Source organism: Oncorhynchus clarkii, chromosome 10 (assembly GCF_045791955.1).
Source record: "Oncorhynchus clarkii lewisi isolate Uvic-CL-2024 chromosome 10, UVic_Ocla_1.0, whole genome shotgun sequence".
Lineage (NCBI taxonomy): Eukaryota > Metazoa > Chordata > Actinopteri > Salmoniformes > Salmonidae > Oncorhynchus > Oncorhynchus clarkii.
The window spans coordinates 9044147-9065703 of NC_092156.1; the positions used below are offsets into that span (position 1 = coordinate 9044147).

At 44.2% G+C, this 21557-nt stretch overlaps 1 protein-coding gene across 2 annotated transcripts; it reads right to left on the minus strand.

Moving 5' to 3' along the window:
* Nucleotides 1–492: 492 nt before the first annotated feature.
* On the minus strand, nt 493–15615 carry LOC139417982 (tetratricopeptide repeat protein 1-like). Of its 2 annotated transcripts, none has more exons than XM_071167031.1 (8): nt 15553–15615; nt 13730–14270; nt 13536–13596; nt 10645–10757; nt 7941–7977; nt 6545–6693; nt 1620–1674; nt 493–833 (listed from the first exon to the last, which is right to left on the minus strand). In XM_071167031.1, exons 2-8 carry the CDS (start codon nt 14246–14248, stop codon nt 679–681), a joined length of 1089 nt encoding a protein of 362 aa, XP_071023132.1. In that variant the 5' UTR covers nt 14249–14270; nt 15553–15615; the 3' UTR covers nt 493–678. The 2 variants fall into 2 exon arrangements, with proteins under 2 accessions (XP_071023132.1, XP_071023133.1); XM_071167032.1 differs by having other exon boundaries at nt 15534–15576.
* Between the last annotated feature and the right edge of the window lie 5942 nt (nt 15616–21557).

Sequence of the window (21557 nt, forward strand, 5' to 3'; positions counted from 1 at the left end):
GCTGAAGAGAGCCACAGTGACTGAATCAGCGGTGGCTCATCTCTCTTTCTCGTGTACATATATATGCGTTTCAATACAATCAAATAGTTTACTTGACTAAACATACTGACTGACTGGTGGTTGTGGGACATCCTGTTATTAATGTATCCGTATCTTAAAAATCAGTAAATTTGCTGTTTGCCTTTGTACTTTGGTGTGTGAGTATTTTATTCTATATTGTACTTCGCCATCCTCTGAATAGTTAAGTCAAATAAAGGCCTACAAAGTAATTCATCTTTCAATACAATTTAACAACTACACTATGGCCCTGTACACACCGAGGTTGTACAACCCATTTGTGATACCGCATATATTCTTGAAGTTGTGAAATTTGTCGTACATCAATTGTTTACAGGCCGATGACACTTTCAATCCTCAAATCCTAACGTCAAAGAAGTGGCAAATGAAATCGCTCCATAAAAATAAAATTGTAAAAAAGACAACGCAGCAAAGTAACAGTCACCGATCATTTAATGACCCTTTCAGATTGTCCACCATCTCACACACACAATCTTATTAAATTAAATAAGTATTTTAAATTTCAAAATGGATCCCACTCTGACACACCAGTGGAGGATCCTGACTGTCCGTTCTCTTAGCTCTGAGGATGGGTGGCCAAGCCAGGTGTGACGACGGCTCTCAGACAGGCTCCTCATGCTGTGATCTGTTGTTGTTAGGATTCTGAACAAAGTTGACAGAGTAGGATCCAGTGCCCGAATCCTGGTTTACTTGGAAGTTTGATGTGGACAGACCAAATGGCCGCAGGAACATATTGCCCAAGTCCTTCAGTTTGCCTAATGACAGATAGATAGGGAGAGACATTAAAAAGCAAAATAATGACAAAAACAACCAATAACACATGAAAACACTTAATTGAAGTCAGTATTTTTCTATTGACAATTGCAAATGAGAGGATATTCCAATACACTGTATGGTTAGCTTTGTTCTACTCTACAAACTCGGTACTTCAGAAGTAAGCTGTTTTCCTCAGCACAGCTCCAAGGGTCAAATAGGAAATGTTGATTAAAGAGCCTCCCTCCCTACACACTGCTTCGTGGTCAATTTAAATTCCAAGCAGTTGAAATGTGTTCCCCACTCCCAGCCTAGTGAGTAGCAACTGGGTCCACACAACCTTATAGTGAGACCATGATGGAACAGAACCGGCCCTACCACATGTTATTTTAGGGGTCACCCTCACCTGACAACAATATGATTTAAAACATATCACAAGGCACCGTTGTTGATTTTTTTTGCTAGTCAGTGAATGTACTTTAGTCTTTAAAAACAAGTTGTAGAAACATCAAGGATGATCAATGGGGGGAAAAAACGATGCAGCTGAGCTCAATTTAGAGTCTCAAAGTGAAGGATCTGAATACTTATGTAAATAAGCAATCTGTTAATTTTTTAAATTTTATTTTAATACATTTGCAAACATTTCTAAAAACCTGTTTTCGCTTTGTCATGTAAAAAGGGAATGGGGTCTGAATACTTTGCGAATGCACTGCACTTATGTCTTTGAAATGTTTTCCTGGGGGTGCAATCTATGCAAAACAATAGAAAAACAGTTGGTGATCTCATACCCATCATATCGTCCTTCAGCTTCTCATTTCGCTCGTGGATCTGTTGTGGAAGCCGCTGTACGGAGGAGAGGGAGAGAGACAGTCGAGGTAAATGACTAGACATGTGCCTGATTGCTGTGAAGACTACTGGCAGATACGGTTTACCTTCTGCTGATCTTATACTGTTTGGAATGGAACTTCACAGAATAAAACACTTTCCACTACTTTACCTTCAGGTTGTCTTGGCAACATCCCTGTGGTGGGAACACTGCATTACACCCGACCCCTGCACTGGAGCTAGCGGGAGGTAAACCCTTCACAGTAACACCTCATTATCCATCTCAAGTCAGAAGAAGCCCCCTCCTCTGTTTTGTAATCACTGTCATCTTCTATCTAGGGTGCTGCAGGTCTAGACAGCATCTTCTATCTAGGGTTCTGCATGTCTACACAGCATCTTCTATCCAGGGTGGTGCAGGTCTACACAGCATCTTCCATCTAGGGTGGTGCAGGTCTACACAGAATCTTCCATCTAGGGTGGTGCAGGTCTACACAGCATCTTCCATCTAGGGTGGTGCAGGTCTACACAGCATCTTCTATCTAGGGTGGTGCAGGTCTACACAGCATCTTCCATCTAGGGAGCTACAGGTCTAGACAGCATCTTCCATCTAGGGTGGTGCAGGTCTAGACAGCATCCTCCATCTAGGGTGCTGCAGGTCTAGACAGCATCCTCCATCTAGGGTGCTGCAGGTCTAGACAGCATCCTCCATCTAGGGTGCTGCAGGTCTAGACAGCATCTTCCATCTAGGGTGCTGCAGGTCTAGACAGCATCTTCCATCTAGGGTGCTGCAGGTCTAGACAGCATCTTCCATCTAGGGTGGTGTAGGTCTAGACAGCATCTTCTATCTAGGATGCTGCAGGTCTAGACAGCATCCTCCATCTAGGGTGCTGCAGGTCTAGACAGCATCTTCCATCTAGGGTGCTGCAGGTCTAGACAGCATCTTCCATCTAGGGTGGTGTAGGTCTAGACAGCATCTTCTATCTAGGATGCTGCAGGTCTACACAGCATCTTCTATCTAGGGTGCTGCAGGTCTAGACAGCACGCCTCCAAGGACAGAAGTTCTCATCACACATTATCCATTCCAGATCAAACTACACTGAACAAAAATGTAAAAACGCAACTAGAAATATTTTATTGAGTTAAAGTTCATAAACGCAGCAAAAAAACGTCCTCACTGTCAACTGAGGTTTATTTTCAGTAAACTTAACACGTGTAAATATTTGTATGAACATAAGAATCAACAACTGAGACAAACTGAACAAGTTCCACAGACATGTTACTAGGGGAAATGGAATAATGTGTCCCTGAACAATGGGGGGGGTTATCGGGTGTGGCCACCAGCTGCATTAAGTACTGCAGTGCATCTCCTCCTCGTGGACTGCACCAGATTTGCCAGTTCTTGCTGTAACGCACAGAGTTGAGATTGCCTGCAATGACAACAAGCTCAGTCCGATGATACGGTGACACACTGCCCCCAGATCATGACGGAACCTCCACCTCGATCCCGCTCCAGAGTACAGGCCTCGGTGTAACGCTCATTCCTTCGACGATAAATGCAAATCCGACCATCACCCCTGGTGAGACAAAACCGCGACTCATCAGTGAAGAGCACTTTTTGCCAGTCCTGTCTGGTCCAGCGACGGTGGGATTGTGCCCATAGGCGACGTTGTTGCCGGTGATGTCTGGTGAGGACCTGCCTTTACAACAGGCCTACAAGCCCTCAGTACAGCCTCTCTCCATCAGTCTGAGCACTGATGGAGGGATTGTGCATTCCTGGTGTAACTCTGACATTTGTTGTTGCCATCCTGTACCTGTCGCGCAGGTGTGAGTTTCAGAAGTACCAATCCTGTGTAGGTATTGTTACACGTGGTCTGCCACTGCGAGGACGATCAGCTGTCCATCCTGTCTCCCTGTAGCGCTGTCTTAGGCGTCTCACAGTATGGACATGGAAAGTTATTGCCCTGGCCACATCTGCGGTTCTCATGCCTCCTTGTAGCATGCCTATGAGCAGGAACCCTGGGCATCTTTCTTTTGGTGTTTTTCCAGAGTCAGTAGAAAGGCCTCTTTAGTGTCCTAAGTTTTTATAACTGTGACCTTAATTGCCTTCCGTCTGTAAGCTGTTAGTGTCTTAACGACTGTTCCACAGGTGCAAGTTCATTAATTGTTCATGGTTCATTGAACAAGCATGGGAAACAGTGTTTAAACCCTTCACAATGAAGATCTATGAAGTTATTTGGATTTTTACTAATGATCTTTGAAAGACAGGGTCCTGAAAAAGGGACGTTGAAGGAAAATCGGTCAATTGAAATAAAGTCATTAGGCCCTAATCTATGGATTTCACATGACTGGGAATACAGATGTTCAACTGTTGGCCACAGAAAACAAAAAAAAGCACTGTACTTATGTCTTTGAAATGTTTTCCTGGGGGTGCAGGAAAACCAGTCAGTATCTGGTGTGACCACCATTTGCCTCATGCAGCACGACACATCTCCTTCACATAGAGTTGATCAGGCTGTTGATTGTGGCCTGTGGAATGTTCTCCTACTCCTCTTTAATGGGTGTGCGAAGGTTCTGGATATTGGCGGGAACTGGAACACGTCGTTGTACGCATCGATCCAAAGCATCCCAAACATGTCTGGTGAGTCTGCAGACCACTGAAGAACTGAGACATTGTCAGCTTCCAAGTAGTATACAGATTATCATGCTGAAACACGGAGGTGATGGCGGTGGATGAATGGCACGGCAATGGGCCTCGGGATCTCGTCACGGTATCTCTGTGCATTCAAATCGCCATCGATAAAATGCAATTGTGTCCGTTGTCCGTAGCTTATGCCTGCCCATTCCATAACCCCACCACCAGGGGGCACTCTGTTCACAATGTTGACATCAGCAAACCACTCACCCACACGACGCCTGCCCGTTACAGTTGAAACTAGGATTCATCCGTGAAGAGCACACTTCTCCAGCGTGCCAGTGGCCATTGAAGGTGAGCATTTGCCCAGTGAAGTCGGTTACAACGCCAAACTGCAGTCAGGTCAAGACCCTGGTGAGGACGACAAGCACGCAGATGTGCTTCCCAAAGATGGTTTCTGACAGTTCCTGCAGAAATTCTTCAGTTGTGCAAACCCACAGTTTCAGCAGCTGTCCGGTGGCTGGTGTCAGACGATTCTGCAGGTGAAGAAGCTGGAAGAACCTAGGCTCACGTGGTCAGCGGATGAGGCCAGTTGGACATACTGCCAAATTATCTAAAATAATGTTGGAGGTGGCTTATGGTAAAGAAATGAAATTTCAATTATCCACCAGAACATTCAAGTTCTGGTGGACATCCCTGCAGTCAGCATGCCAATTGCACACTCCCTCAAAACTTGAGTCTTCTGTGGCATTGTGTTGTGTGACAAAACTGCACATTTTAGAGTGACCTTTTAATGTCCCCGGTACAAGGTGCACCTGTGTAATGATCACGCTGTTTAATCAGCTTCTTGATATGCCACACCTGTCAGGTGGCTGGATTATCTTGGCAAAGGAGAAATGCTCACTAACAGGGATGTAAACTAATTTGTGCCCAAAATCAGATAAAAATAAGCTTTTTGTGAGTATGGAAAATTCCTGCTCACGAAACATGGGACTGACACTTGTTGCGTTTATATTTTTGTTCAGTATAATTAACTGTGGAGTTGTTGGGAGGAGTTGATTCTCTGGTAAGTGTATGTGTGTGTACCGGTGTGTGTCGGGGCTGGGGAGATAAGACGAGAGTATTTTGAGACCATTTAGTGTCAGATGGTGCATTTCAGATGGAGGAAAGCTTCTATTCCAAGCCAGTCCAAGTCGCGCCTCAAACGGCACCCTATTCCCTATGTATTGCACTTAGTGCACTAGTTAGTGCACTCTAAAAGGGACTAATAGGATGCCTTTTGGGATGCAGGCGCTGTGAGCTTGTGTTGTGTAAGCCTCCCCCTCATGGCTACATTAGTAAGAGCTGCTACTCGGCTCCTGTTATTATTGCAGAGCCTCATTCAGAACAAATCAGGAACATAGAAACTGTCAACCACAAACCTCATTGAATGGAAAGATAAAAAAACATCTTTGTCCAAGACATTTCAGTTTGCCTAGCATTCAATATTTCATGTTTAACAGTAAGGCATTTTTTATTTATTTGATGAATTTGACACCCTAGCTATTAAACAAGCAAAATCAATGAAATGGTTTAATAACTGGGCCTCGTATCAAACACTTCATTATTATTGATTATAATGACTGTTCGTGTTTCGCCAAAGGCAAACCTAACAACATTCAATGTAAAATGAAAACCTTTACACAATACTGTTCATGTGTTAATAACTACGACATGAAATGTACATTTACTGAAGACTGTTGTTTTTTTATATATGCTTTTTGGGGGAGTGTATTTTACCCCCTTTCTCGATCTTGTCTCATCGCTGCAACCCCCCAACAGGTCGAAAAAGGCAAAGGTCGAGTCATGCGTCCTCCGAAACATGACCTGCCAAACCGCTCTTCTTTAACACCCGGGAGCCAGCCGCACCAATGTGTCAGAGGAAACACTGTTCAACTGACGACCGAGGTCAGCCTGCAGGCGCCTGGCCCGCCACAAGGATTCTCTAAAGCATGATGAGCCAAGTAAAGGCCCCCCCCCCCCCCCGGCCAAACCCTCCCCTAACCCAGATGACGCTGGGCCAATTGTGCGCCGCCCTATGGGACTCCCGATCACGGCTGGTTGTGATACAGCCCGGGATCGAACCTGGGTCTGTAGTGATGCGGTGCCTTAAACCTCTGCGCCACTTGGGAGACGAAGAGTGACTTAAAATGTAAGCCTTCTCTATTCTGCTAACAATGATATATTCTAGTTTAAATGTCAGTGGTTGCTACTAACCATGCAGGCCTCTCTGGCTGAAGGCAGGTCGGGGTCTTTCTCCAGAGCAGCCTTGTAGTCTTCCAAAGCCTCATCCAGCTTGTCTGTTTTCTCATAGAGCTCTGCCCTCCGCAGGATCGCTCGCATGTAGTTTGGGTTCAACTCTATGGCTGGAGGTGACGAAAACAAGGACAAGGAGTGCTAGTTACGTAGCGATGGGTATGAATAATACAAAGGGCATTTATCCAAATCTGCAGCTGGCGTCAGTGATTTTGATCATACGCCTGGATTGGTTGAACAGAATTATTATTATATATTTTTTTAAGCAGTGTTCTGGAGTGGGAATTGTGTCTTCTTCACACACAATATACTTGGAAAGAAGCACACGCCATGTCCCAGACAGTTCAATCGTCTGGCAGGCCATGTCCCAGACAGTTCAATCGTCTGGCAGGCACGCCATGTCCCAGACAGTTCAATCGTCAGGCAGGCAGGCCATGTCCCAGACAGTTCAATCGTCTGGCATGCCATGTCCCAGACAGTTCAATCGTCAGGCAGGCACGCCATGTCCCAGACAGTTCAATCGTCTGGCAGGCACGCCATGTCCCAGACAGTTCAATCGTCAGGCAGGCAGGCCATGTCCCAGACAGTTCAATCGTCTGGCAGACCATGTCCCAGACAGTTCAATCGTCAGGCAGGCATGCCATGTCCCAGACAGTTCAATCGTCTGGCAGGCACGCCATGTCCCAGACAGTTCAATCGTCTGGCAGGCACGCCATGTCCCAGACAGTTCAATCGTCTGGCAGGCACGCCATGTCCCAGACAGTTCAATCGTCTGGCAGGCCATGTCCCAGACAGTTCAATCGTCTGGCACGCCATGTCCCAGACAGTTCAATCGTCAGGCAGGCATGCCATGTCCCAGACAGTTCAATCGTCTGGCAGGCATGCCATGTCCCAGACAGTTCAATCGTCTGGCAGGCATGCCATGTCCCAGACAGTTCAATCGTCTGGCAGGCCATGTCCCAGACAGTTTAATCGTCTGGCAGGCCATGTCCCAGACAGTTTAATCGTCTGGCAGGCCATGTCCCAGACAGTTTAATCGTCTGGCAGGCCATGTCCCAGACAGTTCAATCGTCTGGCAGGCCATGTCCCAGACAGTTCAATCGTCTGGCAGGCACGCCATGTCCCAGACAGTTCAATCGTCAGGCAGGCACGCCATGTCCCAGACAGTTCAATCGTCAGGCAGGCACGCCATGTCCCAGACAGTTCAATCGTCAGGCAGGCAGGCCATGTCCCAGACAGTTCAAATCGTCAGGCAGGCAGGCCATGTCCCAGACAGTTCAATCGTCTGGCATGCCATGTCCCAGACAGTTCAATCGTCTGGCATTGTGGAATTAGAACAGAGACGTAACAGACTCACCCTTGGTGCAGTCGGCGATGGCTCTCTCATTCTTATCCTATTAGGGGGAGGGGGGAAAGGTGTTTCAAACTCAGCAGTCACCATTTTGTTATGTATTTGTTTGGGTGGAAAGGTTATGACAAGAGATGACATCAATTCCAAATGACCTGTTGATGTCTTGACCCGAGCCATCTGAATAACCAGGTAGGATTGTGTTTGCCAGTCAAACCTAATCTAAACTTATGTAGCATGTAGCTACAGTAGAGCACCACTAGGGGTCACAAGAGATCTGTCTCTCTTAGCCCCACCCTCTTGGGAGATAATGGTGGTTTACTCAGTGCTTCATTTTAGCCTGCTAGAACAGGATAGAACTGTTTAATTCCGAAACCTATTTGACCGGATCCAGTACCTATCGTGGCATGAAACATAATTTTCACTTTTTGCTATGTAAAAAATGCAGATAAAAGAGATCAAAGTTAATTCGTGTTGCCTCTTTGTTAATTCTCCTTCCTAGCCCCCCCCCCCCCCTCAAAGTCGTGATGTGAAAAAAAAGTAGATTTCCAGCCCAGGGTTGATATTCTAAGAGTTGATTCGCGTTGGGCCGGGCCGGTCAGGGCTTAAGGTTTGCACAACGTTGTAACCTATACTTGAGACCAACAAGTAGCCGTGGCTGTGTGAGAAGAACACCAGTATCGCTCACAGAACTGGAATGAGATCCCCTTTATATGATCTTTCTCCCTCTCTCCGCTCTGATAGACATGACCCTGCAACTCATCAAGTATTTCTTTACAGATCATATAAAAGGGTTCTGAAGGAGCTATATAAAGGGTTCTGAAGGAGCTATATAAAGGGTTCTGAAGGAGCTATATAACGGGTTCTGAAGGAGCTATATAAAGGGTTCTGAAGGAGCTATATAAAAGGGTTCTGAAGGAGCTATATAAAGGGTTCTGAAGGAGCTATATAAAGGGTTCTGAAGGAGCTATATAAAAGGGTTCTGAAGGAGCTATATAACGGGTTCTGAAGGAGCTATATAAAGGGTTCTGAAGGAGCTATATAAAAGGGTTCTGAAGGAGCTATATAAAAGGGTTCTGAAGGAGCTATATAAAGGGTTCTGAAGGAGCTATATAACGGGTTCTGAAGGAGCTATATAAAGGGTTCTGTAGGAGCTATATAAAGGGTTCTGAAGGAGCTATATAACGGGTTCTGAAGGAGCTATATAACGGGTTCTGAAGGAGCTATATAACGGGTTCTGAAGGAGCTATATAAAGGGTTCTGAAGGAGCTATATAAAGGGTTCTGAAGGAGCTATATAAAGGGTTCTGAAGGAGCTATATAACGGGTTCTGAAGGAGCTATATAACGGGTTCTGAAGGAGCTATATAAAGGGTTCTGTAGGAGCTATATAAAGGGTTCTGAAGGAGCTATATAAAGGGTTCTGTATGAGCTATATAAAGGGTTCTGAAGGAGCTATATAACGGGTTCTGTAGGAGCTATATAAAGGGTTCTGAAGGAGCTATATAAAAGGGTTCTGAAGGAGCTATATAAAAGGGTTCTGTAGGAGCTATATAAAAGGGTTCTGAAGGAGCTATATAAAGGGTTCTGAAGGAGCTATATAACGGGTTCTGAAGGAGCTATATAACGGGTTCTGAAGGAGCTATATAACGGGTTCTGAAGGAGCTATATAAAGGGTTCTGAAGGAGCTATATAACGGGTTCTGAAGGAGCTATATAAAGGGTTCTGAAGGAGCTATATAAAGGGTTCTGAAGGAGCTATATAACGGGTTCTGAAGGAGCTATATAAAGGGTTCTGAAGGAGCTATATAAAGGGTTCTGAAGGAGCTATATAACAGGGTTCTGGAGGAGCTATATAAAGGGTTCTGAATAGCCTAGTACACCATGAGAATGCCTATAATTTGGCCACATAGGATCAATAGCTTCTTTAAAAATAGCCTAACTGTGGATGGTATGTAGCCCAATAACAAGGCATGCCTAGAGTCGGGAATGCGTGGCAAATCTGTCAGCGAACAGCATGCAGACAAAACAGGCCTTTAGCAATATTTAAAATACAATCGTGTGAAAACACAGGTTGGAAAGCAAATGGCTCCTGCTGAAAAGAGAAGACTATATCAGTTTGTAGGCTACTCAAATATTTTATCAACTTTCAACAGTGGAGGCTGCTGAGGGGAGGACGGCTCATAATAATGTCTGGAACGGAATGAATGGTATCAAACATGAAAACCATGTGTTTGATACCATTCCATTGACTCCATCCCGGTCATTATTATGAGCCGTCCTCCCCTCAGCAGCTTCCACTGACTTTCAAATATTGTTTTTTTTACAAAGTAAAACAAGAGAGAGGCTTTTGGCACGAGCTCGTCGGCCATCACCAGCGACTGAGCTGGTCAGTGAAACTGGAAAGCATTTTTAGGACTATAATTTCCTCATAGTGTAGCCTACAATGTCTCCACACACCTAGGCTATTGATGGATTCAAGACAAGGTCATTTTTATTGATCACAGACTCTGTTTGTCAGTGTCAAAGTAATGTCCGGTAAGCACTGGGCTTACGTGATATAATTGTGCAATAAAAATGTAGACTTCAGCTGTCTTGAGACTGACATTCAGGAGACCTCAGAAGGGTTATAAATACCCAACCGGATTACCTTAAAAAAGGGCCCTCAGAGTTCACCACTTGGCTAAGTTTAAATGTTACTAGCTATCACTCTTACCAGGTGCAGGCGGGCAGCAGCACGGTTAGAGAAGAGGATAGCTCTCTCCTTGCTGGAACACACAGGGCATAATCCTAAAGCTGCAGTGTACGACTCCTCTGCCTCAGTGTGCTCTGGGAAGATATGAAGAAGTGTCATAGTCAATTATCCATCCATGTAAGCATTGCTGCTGGTGTACACATACATACAGTACACAGTGCATTCGGTATGTATTCAGACCCCTTTGCCTTTTTTCTACATTTTGTTACGTTACATCCTTATTCTAAAATTGATTACATCCCCCCCTCTCAGTCTACACACAACACCCCATAATGACAAAGCAAAAACGGCAAATGTATAAAAAGAAACAACGAAATATCACATTTACATAAGTATTCAGATTCTTTACTCTGTACTTTGTTGAATCACCTTTGGCAGCGATTACAGCCTTGAGTCTTCTTGGGTATGACGCTACAAGCTTGGCATACCTGTATTTGGGGAGTTTCTACCATTCTTCTCAGCAGATCCTCTCAAGCAGTCACGTTGGATGGGGAGCGTCGCTGCACAGCTATTTTCAGGTCTCTCCAGAGATGTTAGATCGGGTTCAAGACTGGGCTCTGGCTGGGCCCCTCAAGGACATTCAAAGACTTGTCCCGAAGCCACTCCTACGCTGACTTGGCTGTGTGCTTAGGGTCGTCGTCCTGTTGGAAGGTGAACCTTTGCCCTAGTCGCAGGTCCTGAACACTCTGGAGAAGGTTTACATCAAGGATCTCTCTGTACTTTGCGCCATTCATCTTTCCCTCGATCCGGACTAATCTCCCAGTCCCTTCCACTGAACAACATCACCACAGCATAATGCCTCCACCACCATGCTTCACCGTAGGGATGGTGCCAGGTTTACTCCAGATGCGACACTTGGCATTCAGGCCAAAGAGTTCAATCTTGGTTTCATCAGACCTGCGAATCTTGTTTCTCATGGTCCGAGAGTCCTTTAGGTGCCTTTTGGCATACTCCAAGTGGGCAGTCATGTGCCTTTTACTGAGGAGTGGATTCCGTCTGGCCACTCTACCATAAAGGCCTGATTGGTGAAGTGCTGCAGAGTTGGTTCTCCTTCTGTAAGATTCTCCCATCTCCATAGAGGAACTCTGGAACTCTGTCAGAGTGACCATCGGGTTCTTGGTCACCTCCCTGACCAAGGTACTTCTCCCCCGATTACTCAGTTTGGCCAGGCGGCCAGCTCTAGGAAGAGTCTTGGTGGTTCAAAACATCTTCCATTTAAGAATGATGGAGGACACGGTGTTCTTGGGGACCTTCAATGCTACAGCAATGTTTTGGTACCCTTCGCCAGATCTGTGCCTCGACACAATCCTGTCTCGGGGGTCTATGGACAATTCCTTCGACCTCATGGCTTGATTTTTGCTCTGACATGCACTGTCAACTGTGGGACCTTATATAGACAGCCTTTCCAAATCATGTCCAAATCAAATCAATTGAATTTACCGCAGGTGGACTCCACTCAAGTTGTAGAAACATCTCAACGATGATCAATGGAAAAAGGATGCACCTGAGCTCAATTTCGAGTCTCATAGCAAAGGGTCTGAATACATAAATATTTTATACATTTGCAAAAATGTCTAAAAACCTGTTTTCGCTTGTCATTATGGGGTATTGTGTTTAGATCGATGAGGATGTTATTGAATCCAGTTTATAACAAGGCAGTAACGTAACAAAATGTGTGTAAAAGGGAAGGGGTCTGAGTACTTTCCGAATGCACTGTGTACACAGACACAGCTTTAATGTGAACAGTATGTTAGCACTAAAGCACATTTTGGGGCCGATTCTCACTAGCTAGGTTTCCATCCAATTGGTGACGGTTTATCATGTGAATATTCAAAAATCAGAAATCTTGACTTGTTGTGGATAAAAGACTGTGCGTGATGACATAGAGCACATAAAAATACCTTTGGTGGTTAAATTTACATGTACTGAATAAAAAAAACAAACAAGTTAAATGTGTTTCCATCGCATTTTCAACCCTAATGATGGTTCTCACAAAACAAATGTGTGTTATATAGTAAGAGTGTGCCCACTCTTGTATTGGCAAATGCCTTTTAGCCAATAGCTCAAAGATATAGTGTGGGTATAGCCACCATCAGCGGGTTACAACTTTTTTCAGTTACTGTACCACCAACTGAATGATGCTCTGTCCAGAGTACCCCTGAAGTACCCCCTCTTGTGCATTTTACCAGTATTCTGTTGGTCTCATGAGTCTTCTCAAGTACCCCCAGGGGTCCTAGTACTTCTGGTTGGGAACCACTGGTTATACTTGATGAGATTATTATGGACAATTTTTTATTTTATTTGCCAACCAGCAACCAAGTATCGATCATCATGTCACCAGAATAAGACCCTCAATATTTATTGGAAAGAAGCATGAAGCTCATCCATCACCCTGTGAAGTTAATCATCATTTATTTAATCTGTAGCTCCATAAACTGCATGCTTTCCCCGACGAGCCGTAGTGGGAGGACCACACAACATGTCATCGCGTCATTATGTCAATATCTAAGCACAAATGAGTTTCCACTGACATTTCTCGCATAATTAACTTTACCGACATGTACTTTACTCACGTAAAAAGATTACATATCAGCAATCATTTAAGTGAATCATTCTCTAAGATCCTGTTGGCCACGTTTTCTCAAACATCCATCCTCCAGCAGTATACAGTTTAGCCTCCAGCAGCTTACCTCCAGCAGTTTAGCCTACAGCAGCTTACCTCCAGCAGTTTAGCCTCCAGCAGCTTACCTCCAGCAGTTTAGCCTCCAGCAGCTTAGCCTACAGCAGCTTAGCCTACAGCAGCTTAGCCTACAGCAGCTTAGCCTACAGCAGCTTAGCCTACAGCAGCTTACCTCCACTCTTGAACTGACTGTTCCCCTTGTCCTTCAGGCTCATGCTCTCCTCTCTGCGGCTCTATGGCACAGCAACAAAAAAAACAATCAGATTGAGCTCTTGTATTGCCAACTTACTGACCACCAAATGATGGTTGTAGAGTTTCAAATTGCGCACATTTTTTGTTGTTGTTGACTAGGATGAAGAAGTTCACCTCTGTTTCCTCCTCGGTCATGTCTTTCTCCACTTGTCTCAGATACTCCTCATCAAATTCAGGAGGGGCGTTCTCTTCTTCATTCAGTTCAGTATCAGAATCTCCCCCTTCAACTGCCATACTCTTGTCTTCTTCAGTGCACTCATCCCACGTTTCTTTTCCCTCCTCTTCTTCACCTCCCAATAATGTAGTTCTCTCCCCTGACAACTCGGCTTCTTCTCCTAACTCTGCATTGATGTGTTTTTTCTCTGTGTTTGGTGAACACCCCTCTGTTTCCTGGAATAATGCTGGGGCTTCTGAACAGTCAGTCCTTCTCTGTCTGTCACCCATGGAGCCGTCTGCTCCATTCAGAGACTCCTCACAGTCAAAGAAAGCATCGTCCCCCTGCTCAGTACCCCTGTGGGCTGCAGTGCTTTGGCCGTCTGGACATTCATGCTGTTCAGATACTCTAACATTGGTCTGAGAGTTGGTCATTCTGTCAAGGAGTGCCTCAGACTCCTTGTCTGCTGAGGATTCCATTGAATTTTCTCCCTGTACAAAACTTCACATAGAAGGAGGAATTGCAGTCAGTTTTTACATTGTCAATTTAACCTGTATCTCAGTTTAATCTTGGGATAGATTGTCAGTCACACTACACTGCGATATAGAAATCTGACCATAGAAATCATAGAATTCACATTCTCTATCAATTCTGTCAGTGACATTACTAGCTAGATCAGTGGTCTCTAGCTTTCAGTCAGATCCAACTCAGCAAAAAAAAAAAATCAGGCATTTTTTCATTGTTCTGCCCACCTAGCAAATACTTTTTGTGAGGTCAATGAGTGTCAAATTTGGTCAACAAAAAATGAATGGCTTATTTACTATGTGAGGTTTATTTGCTCAAATATACGTTTTGTAATGTCATGAGTTTATTGATATAAGTAAAACACGTGACATCCAGGCAACTTTGAGAAAAAACACTATATCAGAGTTGTCTCAACATGAAATGAGGCTAGTAACATAGCATTTATCTCCATTGAATACAGACGGTTGACATCAACACCCCTCATTGAATATTCAAAAAGGGATTACAATAATGAGATGTATTCACCAAGTCAAAGAGAGAATGTGAAATAAATATATATACCCTTGAGCATATATAGTTTAATTTTTATTTTATTTAACTAGGCAAGTCAGTTAAGAACAAATTCTTATTTACAACGACAGCCTACCCCGGCCAAACCCCAAACAGGACGACGCTGGGCCAATTGTTTGCCGCCCTATGGGACTCCCTATCACGTCCGGTTGTAATACAGCCCAGGTTCAAACCAAGGTCTGTAATGACGCCTCTAGCACTGAGATGCAGTTACTTAGACCGCTGCCCCACTCGGGAGCCCAACGATAGGAGAGAGCTGGACGGCTCCCATTGTTAAGGAAGAGAGACATGCATCTTGTCAGTATATCCATAATCTTCTGACTGTTCAGTTGCACCCTCGGCTAGCTAGCCTAGTAACGTCAGCTTGCTCTTTAACACTGTTACTAGGCTAGCGACATGACACATAAACATAATAATAGCTACCATTAGGTTTGTTTATCTAGCTAGCTGATAACTTTATCCCAACAATTTTTTTACTTCTGCGACAAAGCTATCTTTCTGGCTAATCAGCTAATGCTAGCTACCAGTTACAGACCCAAATGATACATAATGTGACATCTTTTCTACGTTTTCTATATCTTTGAATACTTGAAACTTAACTATGTATACACCAAAGTAAATATACACAAAAATGGGTTGTTAATGGGTATAATACTGCATATTTAATACCTTGTGGCTACAGTCCTACCTCTAGTCAGGATGACATTTCCTCTGTAATCATCTCTTCCGGCTGCTTATCAAATCAATACAATGCTGAGGCACTCTGGGAAATGTAGTCATTAAGGAAACAGTTGGCTCAAAGAACGTTTCACCCTCAACATAATCATTAAAGTCCCAGTGCAGTCAAAAACATGATAATCCCGTGTTGTGAATATATTTGCACACTATGAGGTTTGGAATAATATTGTGAAAATTATGATAATGCCCTTTTAATGTAAGAGCATTTTGAAAAGAGAGCTTGAATTTTCAGCCTGTTTTGGTGGGAAGGAGTTTTGGCCTGCCTAGTAGTGTTGACCTGTCATTCAGGGCAGGTGGGGCAGAGCCTTACCTGTTTAGCCCCCAAAAAATAGAAAAATCAATTAAAGTTTGCCTGTTTTTTGCGTGTCACATATCAGTTTACAAACAGTATAAAAAAAACATTCCCTTACTTAATAAAGCTGCATGCAAACATGGTCTCTTTATTGAGTAAGGCAGCTCCAATATGCAGCCGTTTTCTGTGGTGGAGGGGCAGTTCAGCGAATGCACATAGCGCAGGCGTTGGTAATCTTCTCTAGTTGCGCCGTGATTTGCTCAGTGTTCTGTCAATCATATGCTCAAAATTATATGTCTCTCCCTAATCCAAGATGCCGTAGAAGTCAGGCGTCTTTGTCTTCGTCTTGTCGTGTCTCGTGTATATAACTTTTTTCTTTACATATAGTTCGTATATATTTTTTAAATGTTTTTTAAACCTTAACTCCAACATACTCTCCTGCAACCCGCCTCACCCAATGTGGTATGGATCTGTTATTTTCTTTACTTTAGAACCGGAACCCCCAACAGAAGCTAGCCAGCTAACTAGCTACTAGCTAGTAGTCAGCTAGCCACTGCTACGCATGCCTCTTCCTAATGTCAATATGCCTTGTCCATTGCTGTTTTGGTTAGTGATTATTGTCTTATTTAACTGTAGAGCCTCCAGCCCTGCTCAATATGCCTTAGCTAACCCTTTTGTTCCACCTCCCACACATGCGTTGACCTTACCTGGTTTAAATGGTGTCTCTAGAGACAATACCTCTCTCATCATCACTCAATGCCTAAGTTTACCTCCACTGTATTCACATCATACCATACCCTTGTCTGTACATTATGCCTTGAATCTATTATGTGGGGATGTTTTTCATTGTCAGGGACTGGGAAACTGGTCAGAATTGAAGGAATGATGGATGGTGTTAAATACAGGGAGATTCTTGAGGGAAACCTTTTTGTCTTCCAGAGATTTGAGACTGGGACAGAGGTTCACCTTCCAGCAGGAAAATGACACTAAGCTTACTGCTAAAGCAACACTTGAGTGGTTGAAGGGGAAACATTTACATGTCTTGGAATGGCCTAGTCAAAGCACAGACCTCAATCCAATTGAGAATCTGTGGTATGACTTAAAGATTGCTGTACACCAGCGGAACCCATCCAACTTGAAGGAGCTGGAGCAGTTTTGCCTTGAAGAATGGGCAAACATCACAGTGGCTAGATGTGCCAAGCTTATAGAGACATACCCCAAGAGACTTGCAGCTGTAATTACTGCAAAAGGTGGCTCTACAAAGTATTTACTTTGGGGGGGGGGGGGGGGGTGAATAGTTTTGCACGCTCAAGTTCTGTTGTTTTTTTTTTTTTTTCTTGTTTGTTTCACAATAAAAATATTTTGTGGTAGGCATGTTGTTTAAATCAAATGATATAAACCCCTCAAAAATCCATTTTAATTCCAGGTTGTAAGGCAACAAAATAGGAAACATGCAAAGGGGGTGAATACTTTCTCAAGCCACTGTAGACAAGCAGTCATAATCATGAATTACGTCGACAATCTACTGCCAAATCCTTTTCAATCGTTGTTATATGAAGACAAATTACAGATTAAACATATTGATGGTCATCGACCATTGGACATAAACATTACACAACAAGTCATAAATCGCAAATTAAACAATGAGTGGTTTGGAAGGAATCAAATCAAATCAAATCAAATCAAATCAAATCAAATCAAATTTTATTTGTCACATACACATGGTTAGCAGATGTTAATGCGAGTGTAGCGAAATGCTTGTGCTTCTAGTTCCGACAATGCAGTAATAACAAGTAATCTAACTAACAATTCCAAAACTACTGTCTTGTACACAGTGTAAGGGGATAAAGAATATGTACATAAGGATATATGAATGAGTGATGGTACAGAGCAGCATAGGCAAGATACAGTAGATGGTATCGGGTACAGTATGTACAAATGAGATGAGTATGTAAACAAAGTGGCATAGTATAGTATAAAGTGGCTAGTGATACATGTATTACATAAGGATACCGTCGATGATATAGAGTACAGTATATACGTATGCGTATGAGATGAATAATGTAGGGTAAGTAACATTTATATAAGGTAGCATTGTTTAAAGTGGCTAGTGATATATTTACATCATTTCCCATCAATTCCCATTATTAAAGTGGCTGGAGTTGAGTCAGTGTCAGTGTGTTGGCAGCAGCCACTCAGTGTTAGTGGTGGCTGTTTAACAGTCTGATGGCCTTGAGATAGAAGCTGTTTTTCAGTCTCTCGGTCCCAGCTTTGATGCACCTGTACTGACCTCGCCTTCTGGATGATAGCGGGGTGAACAGGCAGTGGCTCGGGTGGTTGATGTCCTTGATGATCTTTATGGCCTTCCTATGACATCGGGTGGTGTAGGTGTCCTGGAGGGCAGGTAGTTTGCCCCCGGTGATGCGTTGTGCAGACCTCACTACCCTCTGGAGAGCCTTACGGTTGAGGGCGGTGCAGTTGCCATACCAGGCGGTGATACAGCCCGCCAGGATGCTCTCGATTGTGCATCTGTAGAAGTTTGTGAGTGCTTTTGGTGACAAGCCGAATTTCTTCAGCCTCCTGAGGTTGAAGAGGCGCTGCTGCGCCTTCTTCACGATGCTGTCTGTGTGAGTGGACCAATTCAGTTTGTCTGTGATGTGTATGCCGAGGAACTTAAAACTTGCTACCCTCTCCACTACTGTTCCATCGATGTGGATAGGGGGGTGTTCCCTCTGCTGTTTCCTGAAGTCCACAATCATCTCCTTAGTTTTGTTGACGTTGAGTGTGAGGTTGTTTTCCTGACACCACACTCCGAGGGCCCTCACCTCCTCCCTGTAGGCCGTCTCATCGTTGTTGGTAATCAAGCCTACCACTGTTGTGTCGTCCGCAAACTTGATGATTGAGTTGGAGGCGTGCGTGGCCACGCAGTCGTGGGTGAACAGGGAGTACAGGAGAGGGCTCAGAACGCAACCTTGTGGGGCCCCAGTGTTGAGGATCAGCGGGGAGGAGATGTTGTTGCCTACCCTCACCACCTGGGGGCGGCCCGTCAGGAAGTCCAGTACCCAGTTGCACAGGGCGGGGTCGAGACCCAGGGTCTCGAGCTTGATGACGAGCTTGGAGGGTACTATGGTGTTGAATGCCGAGCTGTAGTCGATGAACAGCATTCTCACATAGGTATTCCTCTTGTCCAGATGGGTTAGGGCAGTGTGCAGTGTGGTTGAGATTGCATCGTCTGTGGACCTATTTGGGCGGTAAGCAAATTGGAGTGGGTCTAGGGTGTCAGGTAGGGTGGAGGTGATATGGTCCTTGACTAGTCTCTCAAAGCACTTCATGATGACGGATGTGAGTGCTACGGGGCGGTAGTCATTTAGCTCAGTTACCTTAGCTTTCTTGGGAACAGGAACAATGGTGGCCCTCTTGAAGCATGTGGGAACAGCAGACTGGTATAGGGATTGATTGAATATGTCCGTAAACACACCGGCCAGCTGGTCTGCGCATGCTCTGAGGGCGCGGCTGGGGATGCCATCTGGGCCTGCAGCCTTGCGAGGGTTAACACGTTTAAATGTCTTACTCACCTCGGCTGCAGTGAAGGAGAGACCGCATGTTTTCGTTGCAGGCCGTGTCAGTGGCACTGTATTGTCCTCAAAGCGGGCAAAAAAGTTATTTAGTCTGCCTGGGAGCAAGACATCCTGGTCCGTGACTGGGCTGGGTTTCTTCCTGTAGTCCGTGATTGACTGTAGATTGACTGTAAGTGGCAATCAGTGGCTAACTGCAAGTGTTGGTAAAACAATCACTATTTTTTTCCCGTGCCTGTTATTTGGTGGAGAGGGTGTGTGGTCCAAGTCTGGATTTAAGGAATTAAAACATCTGTCTGAAAGAGCCTGTTTTCCAAGCATAAAGGGAAACACATTCACGCGCAACACCGTGGGCCATGACAATGTTGATTACATTGGCCATGCTGTCAATCGAGCATGACTTCATCCAAAGAACGCCAGACTTTGAGGACAAAGTTTGATAACAAAGTTTACCCACATGAAGGACCGCCGCGCCACAGCACAACAATGGTGTGTCCAAAAATATGTCTTGTATGCTGCTGCATAAATTATGCAATATGCCAGGGAAATACAGTTGAAGTCGGAAGTTTACATACACTAAAGTTGGAGTCATTAAAACTTGTTTTTCAACCAGTCCACAAATGTCTTGTTAACAAACTGTAGTTTTGGCAAGTTGGTTAGGGCATCTACTTTGTGCATGACACAAGTGATTTTTCCACCAATTGTTTACAGACAGATTATTTCACTTATAATTCAGTATATCACAATTCCAGTGGGTCAGAAGTTAAGTTGACTGTGCCTTTAAACAGCTAGGAAAATTCCAGAAAATGATGTCATGACTTTAGAAGCTGCTGATAGACAAATTGACATAATTTGAGTCAATTGGAGGTGTACCTGTGGATGTATTTCAAGGCCTACCTTCAAACACAGTGCCTCTTTTCTTGACATCATGGGAAAATCAAAAGAAAATCAGCCAAGACCTCAGAAAAATAATTGTAGACCTCCACAAGTCTGGTTCATCCTTGGGAGCAATTTTCAAACACCTGAAGGTACCACGTTCATCTGTAAAAAAAATAGTACGCAAGTATAAACACCATGGGACCACGCAGCCGTCATACCGCTCAGGAAGACGTTGCGTTCTGTCTCCTAGAGATGAACGTACTTTGGTGCGAAAAGTGCCAATCAATCCCAGAACAACAGGAAAAGACCTTGTGAAGATGCTGGAGGAAGCAGGTACAAAAGTGTCTATATCCACAGTAAAACTAGTCCTATATCGACATAACCTGAAAGGCCGCTCAGCAAGGAAGAAGCCACTGCTCCAAAACCGCCATAAAAAAAGCCAGACTACGGTTTGCAACTGCACATGGGGACAAAGATAATACTTTTTGGAGAAATGTTCTCTGGTCTGATGAAACAAAAATAGAACTATTTGGCCATAATGACCATCGTTATGTTTGGAGGAAAAAGGGAGAGGCTTGCAAGCCGAAGAACACCATCCCAACCATGAAGCACAGGGGTGGCAGCATCATGTTGTGGGGGTGCTTTGCTGCATGAGGGACTGGTGCACTTCACAAAATAGATGGCATCATGAGGCAGGAAAATTATGTGGATATATTGAAGCAACATCTCAAGACATCAGTCTTGAGTTCAAGTTCAAGCTTGGTCACAAATGGGTCTTCCAAATGGACAATGACCCCAAGCATACTTCCAAAGTTGTGGCAAAATGGCTTAAGGACAACACAGTCAAGGTATTGGAATGGCCATCACAAAGCTCTGACCTCAATCCTATAGAACATTTGTGGGCAGAACTGATAAAGCTTGTGCGAGCAAGGAGGCCTACAGACCTGACTCAGTTACACCAGCTCTGTCAGGAGGAATGGGCTACAATTCACCCAACTTATTGTTGGAAGCTTGTGGAATGCTACCTGAAATGTTACCTTAAACCATTTAAAGACAATGCTACCAAATACTTATTGAGTGTATGTAAACTTCTGACCAACTGGGAATATGATGAAAAAAATGAAAGCTTAAATTAACCATTCCTTCCGACATCAACTGTAGCTAAGAAAGTAATACTAAGTGTATTTTGTGTAGTAAACTGTTAGTAGT